The sequence below is a fragment of the Enhydra lutris genome, unplaced genomic scaffold (assembly GCF_002288905.1).
Source record: "Enhydra lutris kenyoni isolate GAN:26980312 unplaced genomic scaffold, ASM228890v2 scaffoldscaffold39, whole genome shotgun sequence".
Taxonomy (NCBI): domain Eukaryota; kingdom Metazoa; phylum Chordata; class Mammalia; order Carnivora; family Mustelidae; genus Enhydra; species Enhydra lutris.
In genome coordinates, this window is record NW_019154123.1 from 27,386,149 (window position 1) to 27,399,571 (window position 13,423).

The 13,423-nt window shown below is 40.4% G+C and overlaps 1 protein-coding gene across 1 annotated transcript in view; it reads right to left on the reverse strand.

Moving 5' to 3' along the window:
- The window catches only part of LOC111155012 (oxysterol binding protein like 11), a 95,304-nt gene extending 82,733 nt beyond the window's left edge, over nucleotides 1-12,571 (reverse strand). The window contains exon 1 of the mRNA XM_022515005.1: nucleotides 11,773-12,571. Within this exon, the coding sequence (XP_022370713.1) occupies nucleotides 11,773-11,969 (197 nt within the window). The 5' untranslated portion in view covers nucleotides 11,970-12,571. The remainder of the gene's footprint in view (nucleotides 1-11,772) is intronic.
- Between the last annotated feature and the right edge of the window lie 852 nt (nucleotides 12,572-13,423).

Here is a 13,423-nt window from a genome sequence, read left to right on the forward strand (position 1 = left end):
ACTCGATCCCAGGTCCCTAGGATCATGACCTAAACCGAAGGCAGTGGCTTAACTGACTGAGCCACCCAAGCATCCCAGTCTCTTGATCTTTTAAGTAACAGTTTGGTAGCAATACACACACACACACATACACACACACACCCTTCAAACTCCCTATTGCTAGGAAACAGATCACCTCCTAATTATAAATATCTATATAATCAAATGATTCCACAACCTGTATAGCTACAAACTTCTGTAAGAGTTTTTAAATATTACTTTAAAATATACACTGTATATTCTAGGATGAAAGCATATCTTTCTGGGACGCCTGGGTGGCTCAGTCAGTTAAGAATGGCCTTTGGCTCAGAACATGATCCAGGGTCCTGTTCAGTGGGAAGCCTGCTTTTCCTCTGCATGCCACTCCCTCCTGTTTGTGTGCTCCCCACCCCCCCGATAAATAAATAAATAAATAAATAAATAAATAAATTTAAAAAAAAAAAAAGCATCTCTCCGAATTAACAAGAATCTAACAGTAACAAAAAAAATTTTAAGGGACGCCTGGGTGGTTTAGTTGGTTAAGCCATTGCCTTCAGCTCAGTTCATGATCCCAGGGTCCTGGGACCAAGTCCCACATCAGGATCCTTACTCGGCAGGGAGCCTGCTTCTCTCTCTCTGCCTCTGCCTGCTACTCTGCCTGCTTGTGTGCGTGCACTCTCTCTCTTTCTGACAAATAAATAAATAAAATTAAAAAAAAATTAAGACATCAGTATTACATTAATACAGAATATTCAAAATTAGTTATTTTAAAAATACCATGATGGCAAAACAGGATAAAATCCCATTCAAAACTGTAGCTAAAACTCACTCATAAGATAGAAGCAAATTAAAACTACACTGAAATACCATTTCAACATAACAAACTTTTACATTCTCTCCATTCTAATTAATATGTTACCCTGACAAGGCTGACGGAAGGTAAGCACTCAGGCATTAGCACTGTACACCCTAAAGAAGAGAAATCTGACAATAACTATCAAAAACAAACTAACTCAATAATACCACCACTGGGCATTTTTCTCACAAATACATTTATATGCTTGCAAGATGACATGTGTACAAGTCTGGGACCCTCTATGAGGGGATTAGTGCCCTTTTCTCTTGTATCCTCCCTCCCTCTCAATCTGTGTTAAGCCAGCCAGTGCAAAGTATTCTGTTATGGCAAACTGAACTAATACATAGAGCAAAATACCTCTGTGGTAAAACTAAAAGTGCGGCAAACATATATTTGCTTAATTCTTTAAATCTCTGGAGGGATACCTGGATGGTGCAGTCAGATAAACATCCAACTCTTGGTTTCAGCTCAGGTCATGATCTTGGGGTCATGAGACTGAGCCCAGCCTGGAGTCTGCTTAAGACTCTCTTTCCTTCTAACCCTTCCCCAATTCTCTCCCTCTCCCTCCCTGCCTCAAATAAATAAATAAATAAATAATAATAAATAAATAAATAAATTTTTTTTTTTTTTTAAACCCACTCTGGAAGCATACGCAAGAAGCCATTTTTAGGTAGGAGGAGACCTACCTGTACCAGTAGAGGATGGGAAAAGATTTTTCACCTTCTAAATATTTTTTTAATAAACTGAACACACTACTTATTCCAAAAAATTACATTAAAAATATGCTTTTCATTTATGTTATAAATATGTGAAACATCTTCAAAATGATAAAGAAGTTTTCTTTGTAGAAATGATGGTACAGGGGCGCCTGTGTGGCTCAGTGGGTTAAAGCCTCTGCCTTCGGCTTGGGTCATGATCCCAGGGTCCTGGGATCGAGCCCCACATCGGGCTCTCTGCTCAGCAGGGAGCCTGCTTCTCCCTCTCTCTGCCTGCCTCTCTGCCTACTTGTAATCTCTGCCTGTCGTGTAAATAAATTTTAAAAAATCTTTTAAAAAATTTCTAGAAATGATGGTACAGGCTCAGGCACCACTTTAAAAAGGCCTCTATCAAGGATAAGAAAGCTGTTTTAGAAGCAACTACTGGTTTCATCTTACCATTTATACCATTCTCATTTGCTTCCTCCCACCTTCTCCCTCTCCCCCTGTCTTTATCTCTTTGCTCTGTCTGTCCTTTTTTCTTTCCCTATTTTCCCTCTTTCTTTTCATTCTCTCCCCCTACATTCCTTGACTAGGTTTTCCAGCTGCAACCGGCAGCAACCACAGACGTGTTTCTCCCCTCCAGGGCCCTTCCCACCAACCTCAAGAACAGCAACGGAAGTAAATGGCAAAGACAGCCAAAACTCAAATACAGGGAGACTCGGAGTGGGAAATCATGCTTTGTTACAAGACCTAATAAACCCAAAAGAGAATCATTTCTTTTACCACCAAACTAAGTTGTTCTAAACCCAGATGGTAATGCCAAAAGAGTAATTATTAAATCGGGCAATTTGGTTTTAACTTAAACCTGAGGAAGTCTGGACACAATCATTTTATTAAGCAGTATAAGGGAAGATTCTCAGCTAGGGAAGATGTTCCCTCAAACAAAGGAAACCAAGATCTTCCCTCTCTGCAAGGGTATAATTTACATCAAGAATATTCTCCACTATTTTCAAAAGCAAAAACAGAAGAGTTTAAAAAGACATAATTTCCAACAAATCTATTTGATGGACATTTCTTCTGGAACCTAAATTATGCAATTTATTTGAAAAGGATTAAAAAGACTAATTTGCATGTCGTAACATTAACCTATTTGTATAGTTTTGATACACTAAAACTTCTATGTAACAAATAGACTGTATTTAGATCTACAGAGGAAAAATATACAACACTAAGAAATTAAGAGTATTCCATTGTAAGCCAAACCTTTTCCCTCAAGGTTTGATAGAGTTCTCACTAGATTTCTGGAACAATATTTTATACATGCTTCTAAGTTGCCTTTCCCTTATTTTTGCTAGCATTGATAGCCAATTTCAGATGAAGCAAACAAAAACTAGGGTACAGAAATATACATTCAACCTACCTTTAACCCCTACAGAGAAAAAAAGCAAATATTCACAACTTCTTCAAATCAAACTCAAAAGAAGTGGTCAAGCCTTGAAGACAGTAAATGTTACGTTATATTTAGGCAGATTTCCTTTCCCCATTTGCAAACAGGTATTCTTCCTTGTAACAGATATTCATACTGGTAGACACCAGGTCTGACCGTAAAAGTTATTTCTAAACTATACATTTGTAGACTTCTACCCATTTAATGAAACCCATAATTATTTGGTAATGAGGAAAGTGGATCTGCCTGTTTGTTAATGGTGCTTAGCCAGCATGGAACCCAAAATAAGAAAAGCAAGCCTGTTATATACCCCAATGTGCTATTCAGTTCCTCCTCTGGGTAGTTCTCATTTCAATAAACAAGTGGCATATTTGCAGATTTGTAAATTTTTCTAAAAGCTGACATGAAGAATATGAAAACAATGGAAATAAGCACATTTTATACACTTTAAACATTTATTATGAAAAAAGAAGGAAAAATCCAAAATTAAGAAATCTATCTTCCCTTTAAACGGTAAGCAAGGACCACAACATATGAATATAAATTATTTTGGAAAGAAGAACATTTAAGGCTAATCTAATAAATTTACTTCTCAGCTTTGGTTTTTAAAAGGGTCATCATGATATAAGTTGCAAATGCAGCTGAGGCTCTTCTTTTTTTCCTTTTGTTTTCCTTTTTTTGTTTTTCTTTGCAAGATTTTATTTTTAAGTAATCTCTACATCAGTACAGGACTTGAATTCACAACCCCAAGATCAAGAGTGGCATGCTCTACCAACTGAGCTAGCCAGGCACCTCTCTTCTCTTTATGATTCCTGTTCATATTCCTCCCCAAATAAGCCTTGGGAGTCCTTACTTTTCACTGTTATGAATGTATACATTAATTTGGAATTAACAGGGCTTCACACATGGTAGAGGCTCAAAAATATTTGCTACCTGAGTTAGAACACTAGTAAATGATGAAACCACAATTTCTAAACAATTTATCAGTAATTCTTCATTCCTTGGGGGCACCAGCGTGGCTCAGTCAGTTAAGCACCTGACTCTTGATTTTGGCTCAGGTCATGGTCTCAGGGTCATGGGATCTAGCCCTGCTCAGCACAGAGTTGCTTGAGATTCTCTCTGCTCCTCCCCCACTTGCGCACACATGCTCTCAAGCTCTTTCTCTCTCAATAAAAATCTTTTAATGATAATAATAATTACTAATGGAACACCTGGGTTAAATGTCTGCCTTCAGCTCAGGTCATGATCCAGGGTCCTGGGACTGAGCCCAGAATCGGACTCTCTGCTTAGCAGGAAATCTGCTTCTCCCACCCCTTTTGTCCCCCACAGCTCCTGCTCACTCTCTCTCAAATAAATAAAAGGTTTTTTCTTTCCTTTTTTTTTTTTTTTAAAGATTTTATTTGTTTATTTGACAGAGAGCTAGAGAGCATAAGTAGGCAGAGCAGCAGGCAGAGGCAGAAGGGAGAAGCAGGCCTCCTGAGAAGTAGGAAGCCCAATGCGGGACTCGATCCCAGGACCCTGAGCCCAAGGCAAGACACCCAACTGAATGAACCACTCAGGCACTCTCAAATAAATAAAATCTTTAAAAAAATAATAATTCTTATTCATTCCTTTAGAGAGTTTATCCACTTTAAATACCTCTATGCAAATAACCACTTAGAAATAAAAGTTCTTCCACTTACTAGCTACGTAGCCTTGGCCAATTCATTTTGACCTCCATTTTCTTCAACTGTAAAATGGGGATAACAATGTTCTGCCTTCCTCTTTAAACGAGACAACAGAAGTGAAAACACTGTGGATACTATAAAGGCAATTATCTATCTTCCTAATGCCCCACATCTCTAAGGTCTAGCTAGATACGTAACTTAAACATTCTGGCAACTTTAGCTCAACATACCTAAAACCAAATGCATCATTTGACTCCCCAAATCTGTTTCTCCTGTGGATTTCTCAAAGGTTCAAATCTGGATGACTGATGCCAATTTTTACTCCCTTCCCTCACTACAACCCTCCAACCAATCACCAAAGTCTGTCAACCTTCCTCAGTTTCCTTCTTTAACAGTTTCCTTCTTTTCCAGCCTACTAACACCTTTTCTGTATTATCTCATGTCTAGATCATTCCAGCAGATCTCCTAGTAGCTCCTCTTATTTCTAGACAATCAGTTTCAGTCCCAAACCCTCAGCTTTAGAAACAAATGTCCAACTGCCTACTTGTTAAATCTATCTCAACAGAAGATGACAATCTAGAGTCTATTTATACTAACATCTGTAATAGGCACCTTCTTAGCCAGATCCTAGCAATCCCTACCCTGCCGGTTTTCACACCCGTTTGTGGGCTGACCTTTACCACTTTTTTTTTAATAAAGATTTTATTTATTTATTTGAGAGAAAGAATGAGGGCGAGTGAGCATGAGAAAGGGGAGATCAGAGGCAGAAGCAGACCACCAACCCCCAGTTGAGCAGGGAGCCCGATGCGGGCGGGATTTGATCCCAGGACTCCTGAAGGCAGTCACTCAACCAACTGAGCCACCTAATGAACAGTGAGAAGTGACAGGACTTTACTTCCATGGTTAAGTTACAAAAGACTGACTTCCACTTGATAGCATTCTCTTGCTTTCTCACTTCCTCTCTCTGGTGAACATGCTGCCAAGCAGTAAGATGGCTCTGTGGAGAGGCCCATGCAGCCAGGAACAAAGGAGGTAGCTGGTGGTCAGTTTATGAGGAAATGAGGTCTTTGGCCAACAGGTCAAAGGAACTACATTGTGCCAAGAGCCACGAGGTAAGCCAGGAAGCAAATTCCTCCCAGTTGAGCCTCAAGAGGACTGTAGCCTTCTGAAAGACCCAGAATCAGTGGACCCACCTAAGCTTCACAACATTGTGGGATTAAAAATGTTGCTGTTTCAACACACTAAATTTTGGGGTAATTTGTAACATAAAAGTAGGTAATACACTATCTCACATATTTCAAAATAAATATATAGTTACCAAATCATTTTAAAACCACACAAAAAATAAGTATTTACAAAAAATAACTTTCAAGGGCACCTGGGTGGCTAAGTGGGTTAAAGCCTCTGCCTTCAGCTCAGGTCATGATCCCAGGATCCTTGGATCAAGCCCCACATCGGGCTCTCTGCCCGGCAGGGAGCCTGCTTCCCCCTCTCTCTCTGCCTGCCTCTCTGCCTACTTGTGATCTCTGTCAAATAAATAAATAAATAAATAATCTTTTAAAAAACAACACAACAAACTTCCAGGCACCTGGGTGGATCAGTCCTTAGTTAAGCATCTGCCTTTGGCTCAGGCCAGGATCCCAGGGTCCTGAAATCAAGCCCTGCATTGGGTTCCCCTGCTTATCTGGGAGTCTGCTTCTCCCTCTCCGCCCTTCTCTACACTAGCTCATGAACACACATTCATGCACGCTCATTCTCTCAAATAAATAAATAAATAAATAAAATCTTTTAAAACAAACAAACAAAAAAAAAAACTTTCTATGGGCTCAGTTGGTAGAACATGCAACCCTTGATCTCAGGATTGTGAGTACAAGCCCTACACCGGGCATGGAAAGTACTTAAAAAATTAATTAATAACTTTCTATAATTCGAAGTGAAAGGAAAAAAGGTAGAAGTGATAAAAGTTTTCTATATGCCTGAAAACATGTTAAATTAAAAACACAGCTAGGAAAATCTTTGTACCAAGTTTAGCAAGTAATTTAACTATACAAAATTGAATATGTTGTATATATTTATTATATAAAGAACTAACATAAATTTCTCTGGAACTATAGTGAAGAAATCAGTAAAAGATATTGACTCCAGGGAGGAAAACTGGGCAGAGAGGACAAGTATGCAAGGTAAGCATTTCACTGTATGTACTTCTTTTACCTGTTTAAAAAAAGAAAAAGGCAACAAAATATCTTTAAAGTACTATTGGTATTAAAAATTAAAAATATTAATTGACATGTAATATTTTAAAATATGCTTCAAGTATATTAATAAGAAAAATATTGAGAAAAAACAGAAAAATGAATAAAACATGTAAGTAGACACTTCACAAAGAAACATAATTGATCATGGGCACCTGGGTGGCTTAGTCGGTTTAAGCATCTGCCTTCTGCTTGGGTCTTGATTCCAGGGTCCTGGAATTGAGCCCACATCGAGCTCCCTGCTCTGCTCACCAGAGAGCTTGCTTCTCCCTCTCCCTATGCCTGCCACTCTGCCTACTTGTGCTCTTTCCCTATCTCTCTGTCAAATAAATAAATAAAATCTTTAAAAAAATATATATATATGTATATATAAAATAATTAAAAAGTAACTCAAAATGAATCAGAGACATAAATGTAAGTGTTAATACAAACTCTTAGACAAAAACGTATGATTAACCTTTGTAGTCCCAGACTTAGCAATGGTTCTTAGATGTGACACCAAGTATAAGCAAAAAAATTTAAAAAAATGATTGGGCTTCATGAATAGTAGAAGTTTTTGTGCTGTAAACAATATCATGAAAAAAGTGAAAAAGTATTCCACAGAATAGGAGAAAATATTTGCAAATCATGTATCTGATAAGGAAATGTATCCAGAATACATAAAAAAACTCTTACAACTCAATAATAAAAAGATAAATAATCCAACTTAAAATGGACAAAGGATCTAATAGGCATTTCTCCAAAGAAGATATCCAAAGAAGATATACAAATGACCAGTAAGTACAGGAGAGATGCTCAATGTTTTTAGACATCAGGAAAATGTAATTCAAGAGACCATTTCACAATCACTACGATAGTTAAGACAAGTGTTCATAAGGATGTGAAGAAATTAAAACCCTAATACACTGCTGACAAGAATGTAAAATGGTGCAGCCCTTTAGAAAATAGTCTGGGAGTTCCTCGAAAAGTTAAACATTAAGTTACCATACGAACCAGCAATTCCATCCTAGATATACACCAAGGAGAAATGAAAACACGTGTCCACACAAAACCTGAACACAAATGTTCAAAGTAGCATTATTCCTAATAGCCACAAAATGGAAACAACTCAAATGTCCACCAACTGATCAATCAATAAGCGAAATGTGGTATATTCATATAATGTAATATTATTCAACCATAAAAAAGAATGAAGTAATGATACACGTTACAGCATTTATAAACCTTGAAAACATTACACTAAGTTTGCAAAGCCAAAGCCCAGGGTCTGAATCATAGGGTCTTTACTGAATTTCAACTACTCAGTAAGACATGACCAAAAATCTCCATTTTTAAAATGGGATAGTAGCAAATTACAGGTACAGTTGAATATATTGGCTCCCAAGTTCCAGAAATAGCTGAGGCCATGGAAGAGAACACAGTAACAAACAGAAAACACACAGCTTAAGAAGATGATGGAATATCACACCAGCCTTTTAAGGAAAAGAGCCAAACAAAGATAACTGAGATAAGGAGAAACCAAAAGAAAGGAATCAAGTCAAGAAAAGAGAGGCGCTCAAGCTCGGCTGGCTTAATCAATGGAGCATGCAACTCTTGATCTCAGGGGTTTTGAGTTCTAGCTCAATGTTGGGTATAGAGATTGCTTAAAAATAAAATCTTAAAAAACAAAAAAACCACCACCAAGAAAAGAGCTGTAACAAATACACTTACAAAGAAATAAATGGGAATATGAATCTAAAAAACTCATCATTTTCACTCATATCCTTGGCGAGGATAGAGCCAACTGTTGAGTCAAGCAGTTAAGTGAGGATTAAGGAAAAGGAGAAAGCTGAGTGTAAATGACTTTCAAGAGGAAAGGATTAGGCTGGATTTTATTATTGTTGTTGTTTTTAAAATCTAGAGACCCAGTCTTAGGGGAAGAAGCCAGAAAGAGAGTAACACAGGACAACAGAGAAACTGCTTGATCAATGTCCTAGAGGACAAAGGGACAAATTAGATTGGGGGGTAGGTTGACGAATTAGCCTTGGACAAGCCTCATTAAAATAAAAATACGTATGTAAATGCAGAAAAGCATTTATATCTGCACCCATGGGGAGGAGTTCCTTCTTAAACACAGAGTGTTTTCCTGGATGACTTAGGTCATTGTGACTGATTATTGTACTAGGAAGTAATATAGCTGAGTCTGCATGTTAATTTTTCAAATCTTCTTGGACCGTCCTACATTGTCAGTTGGCATTTTCGCTGGTACATTTCCCATGATAATCTTTTTCACTTGTGCTTCCAACAGATTTTAGTTTGAAAATTATGTAACCATTAAATAATACTCTAAATAGGGGATATTACGATTCTGAATCAAAGTACAGAAGTACTTTGTGTATGGTTTTATGACAACTTTCTCCAGGACTAAGAAACCTGTTTCACTTCTCAATTCAATAGAGACTGGGTTTCAAAAAGCTAAGGATAACAGAAGACTGACTTCTGACCTGGAATATTACTTTATTTTGCTTCCTTAAGTCATATCAAAATATCCCTACCAAGTAACTGATAGTTTTATACGGTTTGTCTTAAGCCACCAAAAAAAAAAAAAAAAGGTCATGCTGATTCCAAAAATGAGCCTGAGCATCTCACAATAACTTAATATACTTTCTTGCCCAATAGTCATTTATCAATAAAAAGTTATAATTTTCTACACTTCATTTCTGTATGCTAATAAAGTCATGCATATTTCACATATATGGATATTATTCATGATATATGTATACCCTTTACAAAATCTTGGTTTTAATCCCTTTCGAATTTCACAAAAATTTCACAACTACAAACAGCACAAGGCTGAAAAGGACTAGAATTAGGTACACAGGCAGTCAGTTAACCAAAATTCATTCCTTTAGTTTCAATACCATAAAATAGTCTGATTTCATTCACTCTAAAGATTCTGGTGATCTAGCCAATTCTATTTCTGCGTATTTATCTGAAAAAAAGAAAAGATTAACTTGAAAAGATTGTCTGCACCCCCATGTTCAATGCAGCATTATTTACTATAGCTAAGTAAGCCATGGAAGCAACCTAAGTGTCCACAACAGATGACCAAATAAAAGAAAATGTGGTATATGAAATGGAATATTACTCAGCCACAAAAAAGGGGAAATCCTGCCATTTGCAACAACATGGGTGGACCTTGAAGGCATTATGTTAAATGAAGTAAGTTAGACAAAAACAACCAAATACTCTATGGTCTCTTATATGTGGAATCTTAAAAAAACAAAACAAAATAAAAATGAACTCATAAAAAAAAAATGAACTCATAGGTAACAGAGACAGATCAGTGATTGCCAGAGAGGGGGCATAGAGTGCAAGGCTGGGCTGTGAACTGGGTGAAGGTAATCAAAAAGTACAAGCTTCCAGTTAAAAAATAAGTCCTGGGGGTGTAAGGCATGGTGACTATAATTAATGATACTATATTTTGGGGTGCCTGGGTGGCTCAGCCATTAAGCGTCTGCCTTCGGCTCAGGTCATGATCCCAGGGTCCTGGGATTAAGCCCCGCATGGGGCTTCCTGCTGAGTGGGGAGCCTGCTTCTCCCTCTCCCACTCCCCCTGCTTCTGTTCCCTCTCTGGCTGTGTCTCTGTCAAATAAATAAAATCTTAAAAAAAAAAAAAGATACTATATTGTGTATTTGTAAGTTGCTTAGAGAGAAATCTTAGAAGTTCTCAACACAATAAATATTGTAACTACTGGGGTGCCTGGGTGGCTCAGCTCATTCAATTAGGTGACCAACTCTTGATTTCGGCTCTGGTTGTGATCTCAGGGTGGTGATACTGAGCCTGGAGTTGAACTCCACATTCAGTAGGGAGTCTATCTGAGATTCTCTCCCTCTCCCTCTGCTCCCCCTTTGCATGCCCAGTCCTGGTGCACTCTTGCACGGGCACGTGTACTCTCTCACGCTTGCTCTCTCTCTAAAATAAGTAACTAAATCCTTAAAAAAAAAAATGTATCTATATCTAGTGATGTTCTCTAGATGCACTGTGATCATTTCGAAAACACATGCACATAAGGAATCCTTATTTGTATGTGTGAATATAATTAAGTTACATGTCAAATATATCTCAATTAAGATTTTGGATGGTTACATCCCTCTCTACTTTACATATCAAAAACAAAAACAAAACTACCATTGCTTCTCCAGCACTCTTTTCCTGTTCCGTAAATTTTTTTCTTCATATCAATAAAAATTAACAAATGTAGAATTTCTCAACAAGACAGAGCTTGTAAATGGCCTGACCAACTCAAACTGAAACATCTTCAGGCTCCCTGGTCTGGAGTATCAAAGGCAGGAGCATCTGTACCTCTGCCCCTGTATTCAAATTATTTATGCATGGCTCCCCTTCTAAGTCACAAACTGAGGTGAGAATATTCTTATTAAATGATTCCATTCAATCATTCTATGAATGTTTTGAGCACCTAGCATGTGCGAGCCTTTGGAGAGAGCTGAGTTAAGCAGTTCCTGTCCTCACAATCTAGCCTGCGAACAAACTGCAACACAGGCAAAAACAGAAGTTGAGTACAGAAAAATTAAATCAGAGGAGGGATTAACTCTAGGGATGTTAGAGGAAGTTGACGGATACATTTATGTATTCTCCAAAAGGCCTTCAATAAATAACCTGTTGAATGGACGAATGAATGAATGAAAACCTTGCTAATGAAAGATGAGATCCTAGGTCCAACTGAGATGTTGCTTCGGGAAATCAGTGGGTTACTTTACCTTTCAACAGCTGCAGAAATGTAGACTCCAGTTACCCTCACCTGAGGAAATCACCTTGAAGAAAGTGTCATACCTGTACTGCCAGCCTTTTGCACTGCCACCGCGGCTGCTGCTGCTGCTGCTGCTGCTGATTCCACCCCCACAGCTGCTGTTGCTGCTGTTCTTGTTCGGGGTCACCGCTGTGGCCAGGCCCTCCAGCTTCCCTTCACTCTCTGAGACTTTCATTGTTGACACTGGTTCACCCCCCTGCATCTTAACTCCGAAGTCCATTTGCCCTTCTTGGACGGGAGAGAACAACTCTGCAGCGGAGTTTTGTAGGTAATTTTTAAGATCTGATCTGAAGGTGATTCCAGTTACTAAATCAGGCCCGCGGCTGGAGTGGGAATCATCAAATCGTCCACGGGAGGACTACAAGCATTCCTACCAAAGGAAAACTTTTAAGAGGGCAGGGGCAGCAATGAAGACAGAGATCCTTTAAATATGTATCTCCTTCCCGGCAAAAGCAGGGAGGAAAAAAGCTCACCCTGCCACACGGTTTGGTGGCATACTGAAGAAAAAAAAAAAAAAAGGCTGAAGCAGCGTGGGGAGGTCGCGGACTCTAACCAAGAGGGCTGGGCGAAGGACGGAGGACCACGGACCGCGACCCGAGGCCTGACCTCTGAGCTGACGGCCTGAGCCACCGCGCTCCCTCTTCTCCTCCAGCGGGTCCTCTGAAGGAGGGTTCCGTGCAGCCTGCTCGACGGTTCCCGCCGCAGCCCCCGAGACAGAGCCGCGGCCGCCCGCGCGCAGCCCGGGAGGAGGGACGGGAAAGGAGGCCGCCGGGGGCGGGACGCCGGCTCCCAGGGCCGTCTCTCCTCCGGCCCGTGGCGAGCCTCTCGGAGCGACTTCCTCCAACCCCCCGGCCCTGGGACATCGACTGGGCTCCCAGGAGCCGGCGAGTTCCTCTCCCTCTCTCCAGCCCCAGACGTGAAAGCCACAGCTGCGGCCGCCGCCCCACCCACAGCCCCACGGCGGGTCACCCACCCGCCTGCTCTTTCCCCGCCTTCCCTTCCGGAGTAATGTGAGCTCACTTCCCCCAGAGCAGAAGCGCCTGGCGCCATTTTGGCGCAGGGCATGCGGCCCTGAAGGGGGCGGGGCCTCGGGGGTAGGGGTGCTTGGGCGGTTGACCCGGAAGATGGGAAAGGACGGAGGGAGAAGGAGGCGGGACAGCCAAGGAGCGTGAAACAAAGAAGTGGTACGATGTTGTGCGCTGGTGAAGTGTGATTTCCGGCCTTCCTAACCGGGTCCTGTCCATTCATTTGAAGGCCCATTCCAGCCATTTTTAAAAAGAAGGCTTAGAAAAATAATGTTGGGGGCGCCTGGGTGGCTCAGTGGGTTAAGCCGCTGCCTTCGGCTCGGGTCGTGATCTCAGGGTCGTGGGATCGAGTCCCGCGTCGGGCTCTCTGCTCGGCAGGGAGCCTGCTTCCCTCTCTCTCTCTCTCTCTCTCTCTCTCTCTCTCTCTCTCCGCCTCTCTGTCTACTTGTGATCTCTCTCTGTCAAATAAACAAATAAAATCTTAAAAAAAAAAAGAAAAGAAAAATAATGTTGGGGCGCCTGGGTGGCTCAGTGGTTTAAAGCCGCTGCCTTCGGCTCAGGTCATGATCTCAGGATTCTGGAATCGAGCCCCACATGGGGCTCTCTGCTCAGCGGGGAGCCTGCTTCCTCCTCTCTCTCTCTGCCTACC